The sequence below is a fragment of the Durio zibethinus genome, chromosome 5 (assembly GCF_047325235.1).
Source record: "Durio zibethinus cultivar Kanyao isolate XHJ-2024 chromosome 5, ASM4732523v1, whole genome shotgun sequence".
Taxonomy (NCBI): Eukaryota; Viridiplantae; Streptophyta; class Magnoliopsida; order Malvales; family Malvaceae; genus Durio; species Durio zibethinus.
Genome location: NC_143166.1, coordinates 28,475,636 through 28,489,009, shown reverse-complemented (window position 1 = coordinate 28,489,009; position 13,374 = coordinate 28,475,636). Strand labels below are relative to the sequence as shown.

The following is a 13,374-nucleotide window of genomic DNA, read 5'->3' as shown; positions in this document are numbered from 1 at the left end:
TTTACTTGAGTTTAATTAAAAAAAAAAATTAGCTCACATGAACTTGATTTTCTTTCAAAAACGCTTTCGCCGACAAAGATTGAACTTTTAATTTAAAGATCAAGGTTTCAAGAATCAGTTAGAAATATTAAAAGAAATATATAAGGCAAATAGGGAGGTACAAACTCGTTTACGGCTATATGCGATGGTAGTTCCAGATAAATTCTCAAGATTTTTAGGAGTAGCAGTATCTTTTTATTTTATTTAGTATTGGTATTGGATTTTAAACTAATCACATTCACACATGAAATAAATATATATATATATATATATATATAAAAGAAAACAACAAAAAACATAATTTATAGGTACTTATCGATAAAACAAATTTTCAATTTTTGGGTTTTTTTCTTTCAATACCAAAAGAGAGCCAAATTTCCACAGGCGTAAGAGCTATCATGTTATCTATCTTTAAGCTGCGTAGAAGACAAAGATCCACTCTTTCCATTTCGTCGAGGCTCTTTCTCCTCCTTTCATTTGTGGCTGTTATAGACAAAACCTACCTCCCCTCCACCTAAAAGACAGGAAGGGAACGTGTTTGCTTTTTATTCTGTTTTTTCTATGTTTTCTTGTTGAAGCAACCTCCCTCCCTCCTCGTTAGAAACAAGGTCATTGCTTTGCAATAATCTGGCTATCAAGAGGTAAGATTTTTCTTCTTCCATTTCTTTCTCTTCGGGGTCATCCTCCTTCTTTGTTTGCATTCTTTGTGTTTTCTTTCGAGATGAATAAATAAATAAATAAAAACTGGGTCTTTCTTTTTTCATGCGTTTTGAGTGGTTTCCGTTCTTGGGTGTTTCAGGAATGGTTATTTTCTCTGGACTGTGTCCTGAGATAATGCTGTTTTTTATGGTGCTATACATGTTTATTTGATGTTCCGAATCTCCTGCCTTTTTTTTTTTTCTTTATAATTCATGTTTGCTTAGAGTGCAGGCCAACAATGATGGGATTAAGTTATTCTAAATTTCTTTGAACTAGTTTTCATTGTCATTTTCCTTTTAAAACTAAATGTGTTTGATTGGGCTTGGATTCATATTCCATGTGAAATCTAAGTATCTCTTTGTTGTTGACCATTGGTTTTGGTTGTATTTGATGTATAATCTGGTTGATTGGTCTTTTCCTTCATAGCTTGATTTTATCTGTGTTCGTTATTTTGAGATTTTGTTATGGGCCAATAATCAATATTTTTCTAAATGATTGATTTCCTTGAATGAATATATTGGATAAAATAAAAGTGGAATCTTGTTAGAGAGGGAAGAGTACAATTTGCAGTCTCATTAGATATTTATTTACAACTTGACCTTCTAATGATAATTGAAAGTTTCCTTTTTTTCTTCTCTTCCAATCCTTTTGAGAAAGAAGTCTAGCATGCTAAATCCGGAAGACATTAGGCATTGCAATCTGATTGTCTATTCTGTCTTTGATTGCTAAGTTTTCTTTTGCATTCTTTCGATGTAGGGATTAACAATTTGAAGTTTTTACATTTTCCTCTGCCTATACTATTCTGCTTCAAAATCTACTTGTAGATGATGTGATCCTTATATTGATTTTTTTTTCTCTTTCATTATTGTCAGGCAGGTGTCTCTTGTACTTGTTAGGGATTTGGTTTTCCTAGTTGGAAAAGATTGTTTTTCACTCTGGCCGCTGCAACGAAACTGAACTTTTCTCGCACCTCAAAGTGGGAGTGGGGTGACAAGGAAGGGGTGATTCTGTTTTTTGTTTTAAGGAGATCAAGATCATCCCTCATCTGGAGATTAGGACGTGTTTCGGAGAGTCTTTCACTTAATATGGTTAATCTCAATGTTTGCTGAGTCCCTGGAAGTTTGATTGTAGCTTGTCATTTTGATGGTCGCAGAATTAGGTGTTTTTCTTAGTATTTTGACCCTTAAATGATTAGAGCAGCTAGGTGCTCATAGCTTTTTATGTAACACAATAGTAGTTCTCCTGTGGATGTAGCGCTAGTTTGTATCACCACAATATGCTTAGATTTTCATGCTTCAATGCTCACATTGGATGTCAGAAACCAAAGGTAAGTATAAGATTTGCTTGAAGTTTTTGACAACTTAAGTAAAATTTGGGTTGTGTACTGTAGTTTTTCACGACTCAAGTATTCATTGGTCCTTCAGAAAACAGTTCAGCCATATGTTGAAGCAATGCATAAGACTTTAGAAGATTTTTCTCAAGGTCAAGCCCCTAAGGATTCAAATAATGCTACAGTCATTGACTCATTTTTTCCGGACGGAGAAAGAATTGCAGAGATTAATGACAGTGTCAAAACTGTTACGGATTATTCTTCTGGTTACCTTAGCTGGAAATCAGAGGAAATGAAAGACAAATTTGATCTTGATCCTGATTCCAGGGTCCATCCGAATCGACACTATCTTAAGAAGAGTTGGTCACTTGGAAGTGGACTGTTTCTGGAAAGCAGGGTTCCTGGACAAAATGATACGGATGATGAGATTGATCAAGGATTTATTTCCGCTTACCATGACAATGGGTTGGTTGAAGCAGATAGCTGCAAACAGAAAGTAGCGAGCCAAAATGCTCCATACTCAGAATCTGTTCAAGTAAGCTCTAACCATGTCAATAATGAACCGATTTTCTCTGTAGGAGATGCTCAGCATTCAGAAAAGGATGGCCATGATAATTCTGATTTACCTTTATTTGGTGAGGGTGCTAGTGGCTCTGGCGACCGTACGCCTAATAATGCGCCTGTGATTGTGAAATCATGTTCTATGCCAAACATTGTTGCATCGATACTCACTTCTGGAGAACATTCTCCTTTTAAATATTTGACTCATCATCCTAGATCTTCTGAGGATGTACATGTTCTTAACATGAGACGAAAGGAGATTTCCATCCATGAGGTTGATACAGAGGTGATGCGAGAACAAGAAAGAGATGATGGTATACATAAAAATCAGAAAATTAACTTTGAAAGTTTGTTCAATGAGGGATTTGATTCTTATAGTTATTCTGTATCAGCAAATGACTGGATAGTGCCAGATTCCGATGAGGTTAACTCAGTGAAATTCCTGCAACAAGAATCACCAGTCCCGAATTGGGAATTGACTGGCAAGGATTTTAAGATTAAGCATATTGAGGAATGGGTTAATGATCTTCAACACTGCCACCCGATGGAAGAAACATTTGAATTATCCCATCCCAGTGATAGTGTGAAGGCAGAACCCGCGGTCTCAAATGGTTTGACTGCTGCAAAGGCGGATGTTAAGGTAACTCCTTGTATGGAAGCTGCAAAAAGATATATATCTTCTTTGAGTGCCTCAGCAACCACAGCTCAGCTGGCAAATCATGATTTGCGTATTATACCATTTCTCAGTGCGTTTGTCAGCTTGAAGGTGCTTAATCTATCAGGAAATGCTATAGGTGAGTATCTATCTTCAACTGCAACAATATTAGTTCTGTATGTCTTTTATTTTGATATGCTTTAAAGTCTTATGATGTGGAGTTTTTGAAACTGTTCTTTTGTATAAATAACTTTTTCATTGTTGTGTGCTTCAGCAAGAATTACTGCTGGTGCTCTTCCTCGGGGACTTCACTTTCTGAATCTGTCAAAGAATAATATATCCACCATTGAGGGTTTACGTGAACTCACTCGACTTCGTGTTCTGGACCTGAGCTACAACCGGATATTTAGAATTGGTCATGGTATGCGACACAATCTGCAGTGATTAGCTGTCCTATTTTCCATGCTTCTTTACTCTTACCTGCCAACATTTTAACCCTCAACTCTACTTTCTCCCACATAATCCATTGTAGGCTTGGCTTCTTTTTCCTCTCTTAAAGAGTTATACTTGGCTGGAAACAAGATAAGTGAGGTAGAGGGTCTTCATCGCCTCTTAAAATTGACTGTGTTGGATCTGCGTTTCAACAAAATCTCTACTGCCAAATGTCTTGGCCAACTTGCAGCAAACTATAATTCCTTGCAGGCCGTCAGCTTGGAAGGTAACCCAGCACAGAAGAATGTTGGAGATGAACATCTGAAGAAACATTTGCTAGGCCTTCTTCCCCATTTGGTTTACTTTAATCGGCAGGCTATTAAATTCAGCACATTGACGGATGTTGCAGAACGTTCAGTTCGGCTAGGCATTGGTGCCCATCAATTCGACCGTAGCCTTAGATCAGAACACAAAGCTACAAGGAAGAGTAACCATGGTACTGCTACACACCGGCCATCCTCTTCATCAACTCATGGTCATAGTAGTCAAGTCACGGTTTCCCCAAGACATCCTAGATGCAGACATGGGCGCCTGCCTCCTAATGGGATCAAAGCAACAACCAATAATCGTAATCATTATTTAGATCTTGGAAGCAAACTTCTGAACTTCAAATCGGAGCTTTCCATGCGAAGGACCCGAAGTGACGGAACTCTGGGGCGTCAGTGAAATCAGTGACTTGATTAATGCAGTCTTGTTGCTATGCTATTCACTTTCGAGTTAAGCTGGTTGTCGGTACTGCAATTAATTGTCACTCAAGATATCTGGTGTGACCAACCATTTTTACAGTTGATTAGCAAAATGGGAAGTTGTCGCATTTCTCCCGTTTTAAAGTTCCTTATTTTTGTGTAGGAAAATGTTTGAAAAACGGGTTATATTGCATCCATCGATTATATGGTAATCAATGTCATAACTCATTTCTAGTTCCATCACGTTGTCCATTTCATAACCTGAATCTGTTCTCATTTCGAAGCAGCAACAGTACAAGGTAAATGGTCACTCAATCCATAATTATGCTAAATTACTAAAAACGCCAAAGCTATATTGGTCAGAAACAAATGCAATAATAAGAAAGTACAGCAAAATCTGGTATTCCTACGACATCAGTAACATGCCGGCAAAAGGCTTAGAACTACGCAACGAAGAAATTCAGTACTGCACGTCATATAAAAGGCATTGAACAGTAATTGTCCAAAACGGGCAATGCAGTTCACGAGAACGTACACAGAAAAGAGAAAAGCCAAGAGACCTATTACCATCCATATATACAAAGCATAAAAAGTCCACCACCATACAAGATTCTCATGCTTCTTTGCCACCACAAAGTCTTCATTTTGGACACCTTTTCATCCTTTGCTGCAACATTTGAGCAAGGGCATCATCACTATCCAGTAAATCAAAACAAAAGTTGACACTTAATTTGCAAAAGAGTTCATTACAAAATATCATATAAAGGGTAAAGCCAAGCTATAGATTTGAAAACTTAAAAATAATGCATTAGAAACCACACGAATGATACAGGTTTTACAATCAGAGCCATAAGTGAGTTCTCTGCTCCCATGAAAAATCAGTAGAAAAGGGTGAACGGGAAGATATCACAAATGGGTCTCAAACAGATTAAAGCTCTGAGTCATGTTAAATTACCTGACTTAGTAGGTACTCATCATTGCTCCAAGTCATATCAAGCATCTGCTAACAAGAAATATGAACCAATGAAAGAAAGTAATTTTAATAGATTAGAAAACGCATAATATTATGGGCCTTACATACTTCTGCACCTCTAGAAACAAATGTAACACAAAATATATCATGTGCATCCACCACATAAAAAAAAAAATAGCGACGCTGTTATACAACTTGATTCTGAATTCTATCTGCATAGCTCAAATGTATAAAATTTTGTTTAGACCAGAAGCATGAAGAGAGAGCACTACTAATTCAGCCTCAAATTCACTTCAAGCAATGGATTTAGCACAAATATCTGCTTCAAGTTTCGAGATATACAAACATTTCACATCTCCAAGTCCCTAGGTCATTTAATCATGCCATAAGCTATCAGGTTTATCCCCAAGGTCTATATTTATGCTTTCTTGGCTGCTACCATGCACCAGGCTCATCCCTTCAATGGTTTACTAATCTTTGCTATTTCCATCATCTTTTTCCCAGCCAATATCCAAGCAACTAAGCAAAATCTAAATGTATGCTGCTACCACTTACTTCTCATAACTACATTCATTCCTCATTTTACCCGTGTCTTAACTTTTAACAAGCATTTCAGTATGTGAATAAAGCCAAAAACTCCAGAAATAACTGTACAAAGTTATATAAAACCCAATTAAACCAGTTAATTACCATCAAGCAAAAAATAAAATCAATTACAAATTCGGAAACTCCAAACCTCTGTGCTCCTCCTCCGCATCATGATACTCAAGTTCCTCTTCCGGTACCGGCTGCAGCTCCACATCTTCTCCAACAATCTTCTTTTTCGTCACCTTCTCGGCTCCGCCTATTCCGCTCTCCTCCTCATCCGGGTATCGAACCACCACCACCGGACAAATGCAGTGGTGGACGCAATAATCACTAACGCTTCCTAGCCTTCCTTTGCTTGTCCTCCTAGCGGCTCCAAACCCTCTGCTCCCCATGATCACCGCACTCAGCCCTAACCTCTCCACTTCCAAACACAATCTCTCTTTCATGTCATGGTCTTTCACTATATGGATTTTAAACGGAATCTGAGCATCCACTAACGGCTGCGCCAGCGTGTTCGCTTTTGTTGTCGTGAAAATGTCGAAATCGTTCTCAAGCTTCTGCTGCGACTCTTCGTCAGAGTGGTCTGCGGTGATGGCGGTGGCTTTTTCGTGCTTAGTTGTGGAGTTAGGGGTGATTTGGAGTTGGATAGAGCCCCAGTCGGCTCCGTAAAGGACGGAGGTTGGGCGAACGTGGAGCAGTATGACGGCGTCTCCCGGACGAAGGTAGTTCTGAACAGCCCATCGGACAGCGTAAGCGCTCTCGTCGCTTAAATCGACGGCGATGGCGATGCGACGCTGGGCACCAACAGTTGGAGTGGTGGATGTTGTCAACGGGACTCGTGGTGAACCCGGTTGGATTCGGAGAGAAGCCAGGGGTGGAACCGGAAGGTCCGGTTCCAATTGGTGCCGTTGCTGTTGATTCATCAGAAAACAGGATTTGGGGAAACTGAAGAACGGGTTAGCCTTTGACGACGGAAAATCAGAGAAATTGGGATGAGCTCTGAAAAGTTGTTGACACGGCTTGCTAAATTGCGCTAGCAATGAGCACGATATTGATGCCGCCAACCTTTTCTTTCTTTTTTTCTTTTTGTCCGTGTGTTTGACTTTTGACTGAGACAAGCCCAAGCCCAATAAGATATTGTATACACAAATAATTTTCAATTTGAAAAGGAAAAGTTGTTAGCAATTTAGAGGCAAAAGTAAAATATAATTGGCTAATCCAGCCCTAAATTTTAACAACTTGGGTAAGTGGTTTTTTAATTTTTTATTTGAAAAAAGAGGATTTAAACTTTTTTTTTTTTCATGAAATCATATACAAATCAACTAAAACAAATGCGTCAGGATTGTTTTTTTATTCTTAAAGGGTTAATCAGTTTTCTTTAGGTGAAGAAGGGATCTAGATATGGGAGAAAAAAGAAAAGGTTTCTTTAGGTGAAAAAAATTATAATAATTGATATGCCCAACCCACTGCCTCCTCCAATCTCCTTTGTGCACATATTGGATACGGTCAGCCACCTAAAGAGTGTATTTTATTCATAAAATTATAATACGACGGGATATAATAGAATAATATTATAATTAATATTAGATTAAATAATATTATATTATTTTATATTTAAATATATAAAGATTATAATATAATAATTTATTTATTAGTTAAAATTATTTTTTATTAAAATTTTTATAATTTAAATTATTGATATAGTTTTTAAAGATACAATAAAATATATAAATTTAATTTTATAGATTAAAAATAATTTTTTTTATTTTATAAGATTGAATCATCTTATATTAAAAGGATGATTAATTTTTTTATAGATATAAATTAAATATAATATAAAATAATTATCAATTTATCTTATCAATAATCTTACATGTCAAACTAAAATAATAAAAAAAAAACATATGCCCTGACAAGTTATCAATCTCAATCGTTGTAACATCTAACTTATTTGTAGTAATAAAGACACTAATTTTCATATTTAATTAGATCCAATAATTTATATCATCATATAATATAAAATATTTTATTCATGTCGTATCTTATACGAAAATCACATATCATAATTCGTGTTGATACAAAAATATAAAATATAATTTTTTAATTTTATTAAACTTATTTATGATTTTTTTTAAATTTTAAATTATATTATCTTCGTAATTTTTATTCGTATTATTTTTATATTATATTATCGTATCGTATTTTAAATTATCAAATTTATATTTAATGATTGAAATCTTAGCATAATCTGAATTAATGAATTAAAATAATTCTTGAGACCAAAGTTAAGAACCAATAATTAAAAATATATGTTGGCAATGGAAAAATGTCCCCTGATTAAAGCGTGCGTTACATATATGTATTTGACAGCTCAGTATATATCATCTTCAAAAGTCATTGTGATATAAAAATTGAAAGTTTATATGAATGTGATTTTAAAAATCCTAGTGTTTAATGAAGTCAATATCAAGTTCTTGAGCTTGACAACTCATACAGGTGTAGATAGATTACAAATCTTGAAATCTTGTCTTGTAATAATCCTACTGTTGTTTTTTTTTTTTTTTTTCTTTGGGGAAAAAGTGTTATGGATTGCCAGCTTTTTAGTGAAACCATTCGAGATGACCAAAAGAGAAAGGGACAAAATAAACATTAATAAAAAGCCAAAAAACCATTGGGGTTTGTTTCGCGAGCGAGTAATATACGGTTGGAGATTGAAGAGCGGGATATGAGCGGCTTTTGTTGGACATGCAAGGCAGAAGGAGGTTATCAGGGTATTAATCATAAGCTGGACATAGCTGTAACTTGTTAGGAGCGATTCGTTCGTAAAATTTTAAATTTTGAGAGGAACAATAATTTTAAAAAAATATTATTGAAAGGAAATATATAATTTTTAAATTTTATTAGTTTAAAAAATATAAAATTTTTATTTTTATTCACGAAAATATAAAATTTTTTATTATATTATTTTTGATAACATATAAATAATATATGATATTTATAATATTGATATATGAATAATATGTGATATACAAATAACACGTTATTTTCATTGAAACTAAATAATTTTAAAAAGTAATTTTTTATATTTTCAGCAAATATATAAATTTTATGTGTAATAATACTAAGTAAATGTATTTTAAATTTTATATATAATAATATTAAATAAAAATATTTTACATTTTATTTTTTTTTCATATTTCAGCAAAAAATACGTTTTTTTATCTTAGAAAAGTCATATTATCAACAAAAATTATGTTTTTTATTTAGAAATATCATTTTTATTGAATTTTAAAAACTACATTTTTCATATTTTCAATACAAATTGTGTTTTTATCTTAAAAATATAATCTTTTTAACAAAAATTATGTTTTTAACTTAAAAATATCATCTTTATTAAATTTTAAAAAATATAATTTTCATCTTTTTAATAAAAATTATAATTTTATTTTAGAAATATTATTTTTCAATAAAAACTGTATTTTTATCTTGAAAATATTGTCTTTTAAACAAAGACAGCATACTTTTACCTTAACAATGTTGTTGCTTTTTAAATTCTAAAATATAATTTTTTTTTTCATATTTTTTATTTTAAAAATATTGTCTTTTTTGAAATATAAAAAAATATTTTTTTTATATTTTCAACATAAATTATTTTTTTAATCATAACTATGGTGAGGATTTTAATAGTATTATGCTAAAAACGTAATCTTTATTTAAAATATATTAAGAAAAATATTATCTTTATAATATTTTATAAAATATTACTACGCTTTTAAGGTCAATAACTTATTTATAAAATCTAAACTTGTAATTCAGTGAAGGCAAATAGGAAAAAATTTTCTTTTTTTTTTCGAAATTTTAAAAAATCTCAGAAAAAGAGAGTTTTTTATTCTCTCATAATTTCCGACTTCTTGACATTATTAGAAATCTTAAAAAACCATAATAATTATATTTTTATAAACTAGACTAAGAAATTAAAATATAAAAAGTAAGATTTCAAGAGAAAAAAAATATTTTTCTCTAAAACAAAACGCCTTCTTAATATATTTCTTCTATTTCAAAGCACAAAATTTTCAAACTTTATTACTAGTACTTATGCTTGCTTTGGTGATCTTTGACGGTGCTTAAACATATCTAAAATTTGCTTCCGACATATTTATATCTCACTGGTTTTATGAAAAAAATGAAAAAGATAAGTAGAAGTGAAATGTCTAACGTTTTTATGATGGAAAGAAAATAATTAAACCAATTAAAGTTAACTTTTTCTAGTTGAATACATTATTTTTTTTTTTTGTTTGCTTTTAGGTAGGGGTGTGGAAAACATTTGAAAAAATTAAAAATTAATTTAAAATTATAATATTTGGTTCAATTTAAATCAATTTTTTTCGTATTTAATTTGGATTAAATTATATATTAAATATATATATTATACTCGGATTGAATTTTAAATTAAAAAATAAAAAATAAAAAAATTGAACTAAATTAAATCAAATAAAATAATATGTACATATTATGTTCGGATTGAATTTCAAATCAAAAAATAAAAAATAAAAAAATCGAATTAAATCAAATTATAAAATAATTATTTATATATATTGTAAATTTTTATAAAATAAAAATAATTATTTTATATTTAAAATTATTTAAATAAATTAAAAATTTATATTCAAATAATATAAAAATAAAAAAATAAAATTAATAAATTAATAAATCGAACTAATAAAATTTAATTTAAATTATATAAAATATTGATTTAAATTTGAATTAAAATTAAAATTTTATAATATTATGAATTATTTAAAAAATTTAAGCCAATTTCTCTTCCAATCGTTATCATGCCTACTTTTGAATACGTTCTAGCCCGTTAGTTTTTGCGTTTTGTCAATTGATATATGGAACTTTCAAGATACTGAAAGTTGGGAAAGGAAAAGAAAAGGCTATCGTGTCAAATGTCAATGGGTGATTGATTTGCACAATTAATGCCATGCGAGCCATTATTATTTTTTATGTCTGAATGGCAATTTTTTAGTATTTAAAATTATTAAAATTTTAATTTTAATTTTTAAAATAAAAATTTAACACTCAATCAAATGAAACAATTTTTTTTTGAATTAATGTGTAAATTAATCTTTAAATTATATATTTTTTATTATTTAATATTTATAAAAATATATCATATGTTATTATTTTATTTATTATTATTTTTTATCAAATCAATATATTATTAATGAAGTTATAGTTAAAACAAATAACATGATAAAATAAAAAATTATAATTTTTTTTTTATAAATATCAAAATATAAAAAGATATAATTTAAAGATGAAATCACAAATTAACCCATATTTTTTAAAGCCTTTTTTTTATAGTAGCATTTGTTATTGTTTGCAACTAAAATCAAGCCAGGCAATCAATGAAGCACATGCGATCAGAAATTTTTATTGGACAAGAAAAGGTTGCAGTGGGGATTTTTAGGATTTGCCAAGTGGTCACGAAAAAACATGTCAGTCATTGATTTGAGACTCTTGATTTGATGAGGATCCCTATGTGGCTCAAGACTGATGATAGGGCATCTAGCATGGCAAGAACAGTGCTCAGTTGAACGGATGACAAGGCTCTATTTGACGAAGGGGTATTAGTGGCTGTTGGAAGAGGTTGTTAACAACTAAACCATCTAAAATTTAGTATGAGATAATGAAAAGAATTTCAGTTGCTGATTTTGTAAAACTTTGGGGACAAAACGAAGGGGATTAGTTGTTAAGAAGTAGAAGGCAATGGTTGGAGAAGCCTCTATAAATGGATAGAGTTCCCATTTGATCGAGACATAGCATATCACTATACAAATACTTACTAATTCAGCTCTAGTTTTGGTTCTCAAGCATTCATAAATTTATATTTTTGAGCTCGTTGTGACTATTCTGTTTTAACAAATTTTGTTTTCAGTGGCATATTTGTTTGATTTGATAATTATTGTAAGTTTTTTGAGAACTGGATTCAATAAACAAGTGCTTCCAAGCTTATTGGCATTGATTTTATGCAATTTTCTTGTGTCCAAAGCTGTGATCGACAAGATTTTTTTTTTTTTACTTAATCTTGTTCAATTTCGGTTTTATTGGTAAGCATTAAGTAATTATCTTTTTTTTTAAAAACAATTTGCAAATTTCTATTGAAATGAATATTTCAGTGGAGCCAACTAGTGAAGTTGAAAGTTGAGTCTTTTTAGTCTCCATTGTCCATCATTCACCAGTGAGGGCTTTGAATCTGGCTGTGAGGGTTGTTGCTAGTGAAGGGCTTGAATATGGTGGTGAGGGTTGCTAGGTGGGTGGCAGTGAGTTTCTTGGTTGGGAATTGTGATTGGGGGTGGGTTGAAATTTGAAGCAAATCATCGAATTGTAAGGCCACATGAGAAGGCAAGAAGCTGGCGATAGGCTACTTCAATAGACAAGATCGAGGGGATGGGACCGAGGGTGGTGTTTTGGGGCTTTTGGCCTTTTGATAGTGTTAGGGAAGAAGATGATGATGATACTTGACAGGTAAGAAGTGAGAGATTAAGATGAAAATATGAGAAATTGAGAATGACACAAAGTGAAAAGGATAAGGGAAAAAGAAGTGAGGTGAGAGTTGAGGGACTCTAAATAGGGTAAGGATAGGGGCTTGGGTCTGAATGTTGAATACGTGTGGGGAGGGACCCAGGTGGGGTTTTTTTAGAGTGTAACATTTATTTATTTAAGAAGAAATGTATTAAGTGTAGAAGATTTTAGAAATTTTATTAGATGAAAAATTTTAAGAGTAAAATTTCTTAAAATTTTATGAAGGAAAGTTAAAATTGAACAAATTTAAGAATTAATGTGATAAAATGCATAAATTTTGGAGAAAATTGTTTGATGAAAATTCAAGGGATAGATTTTTTATAACAAATGAAAAATAATTAAAGTTAAATGATTAATTTTATTATTTATTAATTTATGATTTTGTATTTATATTTGTTGTTAAATCAAATATGAATAATTTATATGAATATTTTTTCAAGTAAATAAAATAAATTGAGTATTATAAATTATTTTAAAAATTATTAAAATAAAAATAAGAGTTTTTGTGATTATAATTATATTATTACATTTCATAATAAATTGTGCAAAATTAAAAAACAAAATTCACGATTATGATGATTGTAATGATCACAATGATTCCATTTTATTCACAATCATGATAAATATAATACAATCGAAAATAGGACTAGAAACTTAATTTAAATCTTTGAACACTAATTAAGAGAATACGTCAAACATCATTTTCTAATAATTACTATTTAATGGTTTCTTAAATGCACTTTCATCATTCATGTGCATTTTA

The 13,374-nt window shown here is 31.4% G+C and overlaps 2 protein-coding genes across 4 annotated transcripts; one reads left to right on the top strand and one right to left on the bottom strand.

The window, feature by feature from the left end:
• The first annotated feature begins 545 nt into the window (after positions 1 to 545).
• Positions 546 to 4,702, top strand: LOC111283142 (uncharacterized). 2 transcript variants are annotated; one of them, XM_022871566.2, is made up of 5 exons: positions 546 to 680; positions 1,611 to 2,065; positions 2,163 to 3,423; positions 3,559 to 3,705; positions 3,817 to 4,702. In XM_022871566.2, the coding sequence occupies exons 2-5, from the start codon at positions 2,015 to 2,017 to the stop codon at positions 4,440 to 4,442; spliced, it is 2,085 nt and encodes a 694-aa protein (XP_022727301.2). In that variant the 5' UTR covers positions 546 to 680; positions 1,611 to 2,014; the 3' UTR covers positions 4,443 to 4,702. The 2 variants fall into 2 exon arrangements, with proteins under 2 accessions (XP_022727301.2, XP_022727302.2); XM_022871567.2 differs by having other exon boundaries at positions 547 to 680; positions 1,615 to 2,065.
• Positions 4,703 to 4,906: 204 nt separating this feature from the next.
• LOC111283143 (universal stress protein PHOS34-like) lies at positions 4,907 to 7,064 on the bottom strand. Of its 2 annotated transcripts, none has more exons than XM_022871568.2 (3): positions 6,172 to 7,064; positions 5,418 to 5,462; positions 4,907 to 5,157 (listed from the first exon to the last, which is right to left on the bottom strand). In XM_022871568.2, the coding sequence occupies exons 1-2, from the start codon at positions 6,944 to 6,946 to the stop codon at positions 5,455 to 5,457; spliced, it is 783 nt and encodes a 260-aa protein (XP_022727303.1). In that variant the 5' UTR covers positions 6,947 to 7,064; the 3' UTR covers positions 4,907 to 5,157; positions 5,418 to 5,454. The 2 variants fall into 2 exon arrangements, with proteins under 2 accessions (XP_022727303.1, XP_089617060.1); XM_089760934.1 differs by having other exon boundaries at positions 4,907 to 5,129.
• Between the last annotated feature and the right edge of the window lie 6,310 nt (positions 7,065 to 13,374).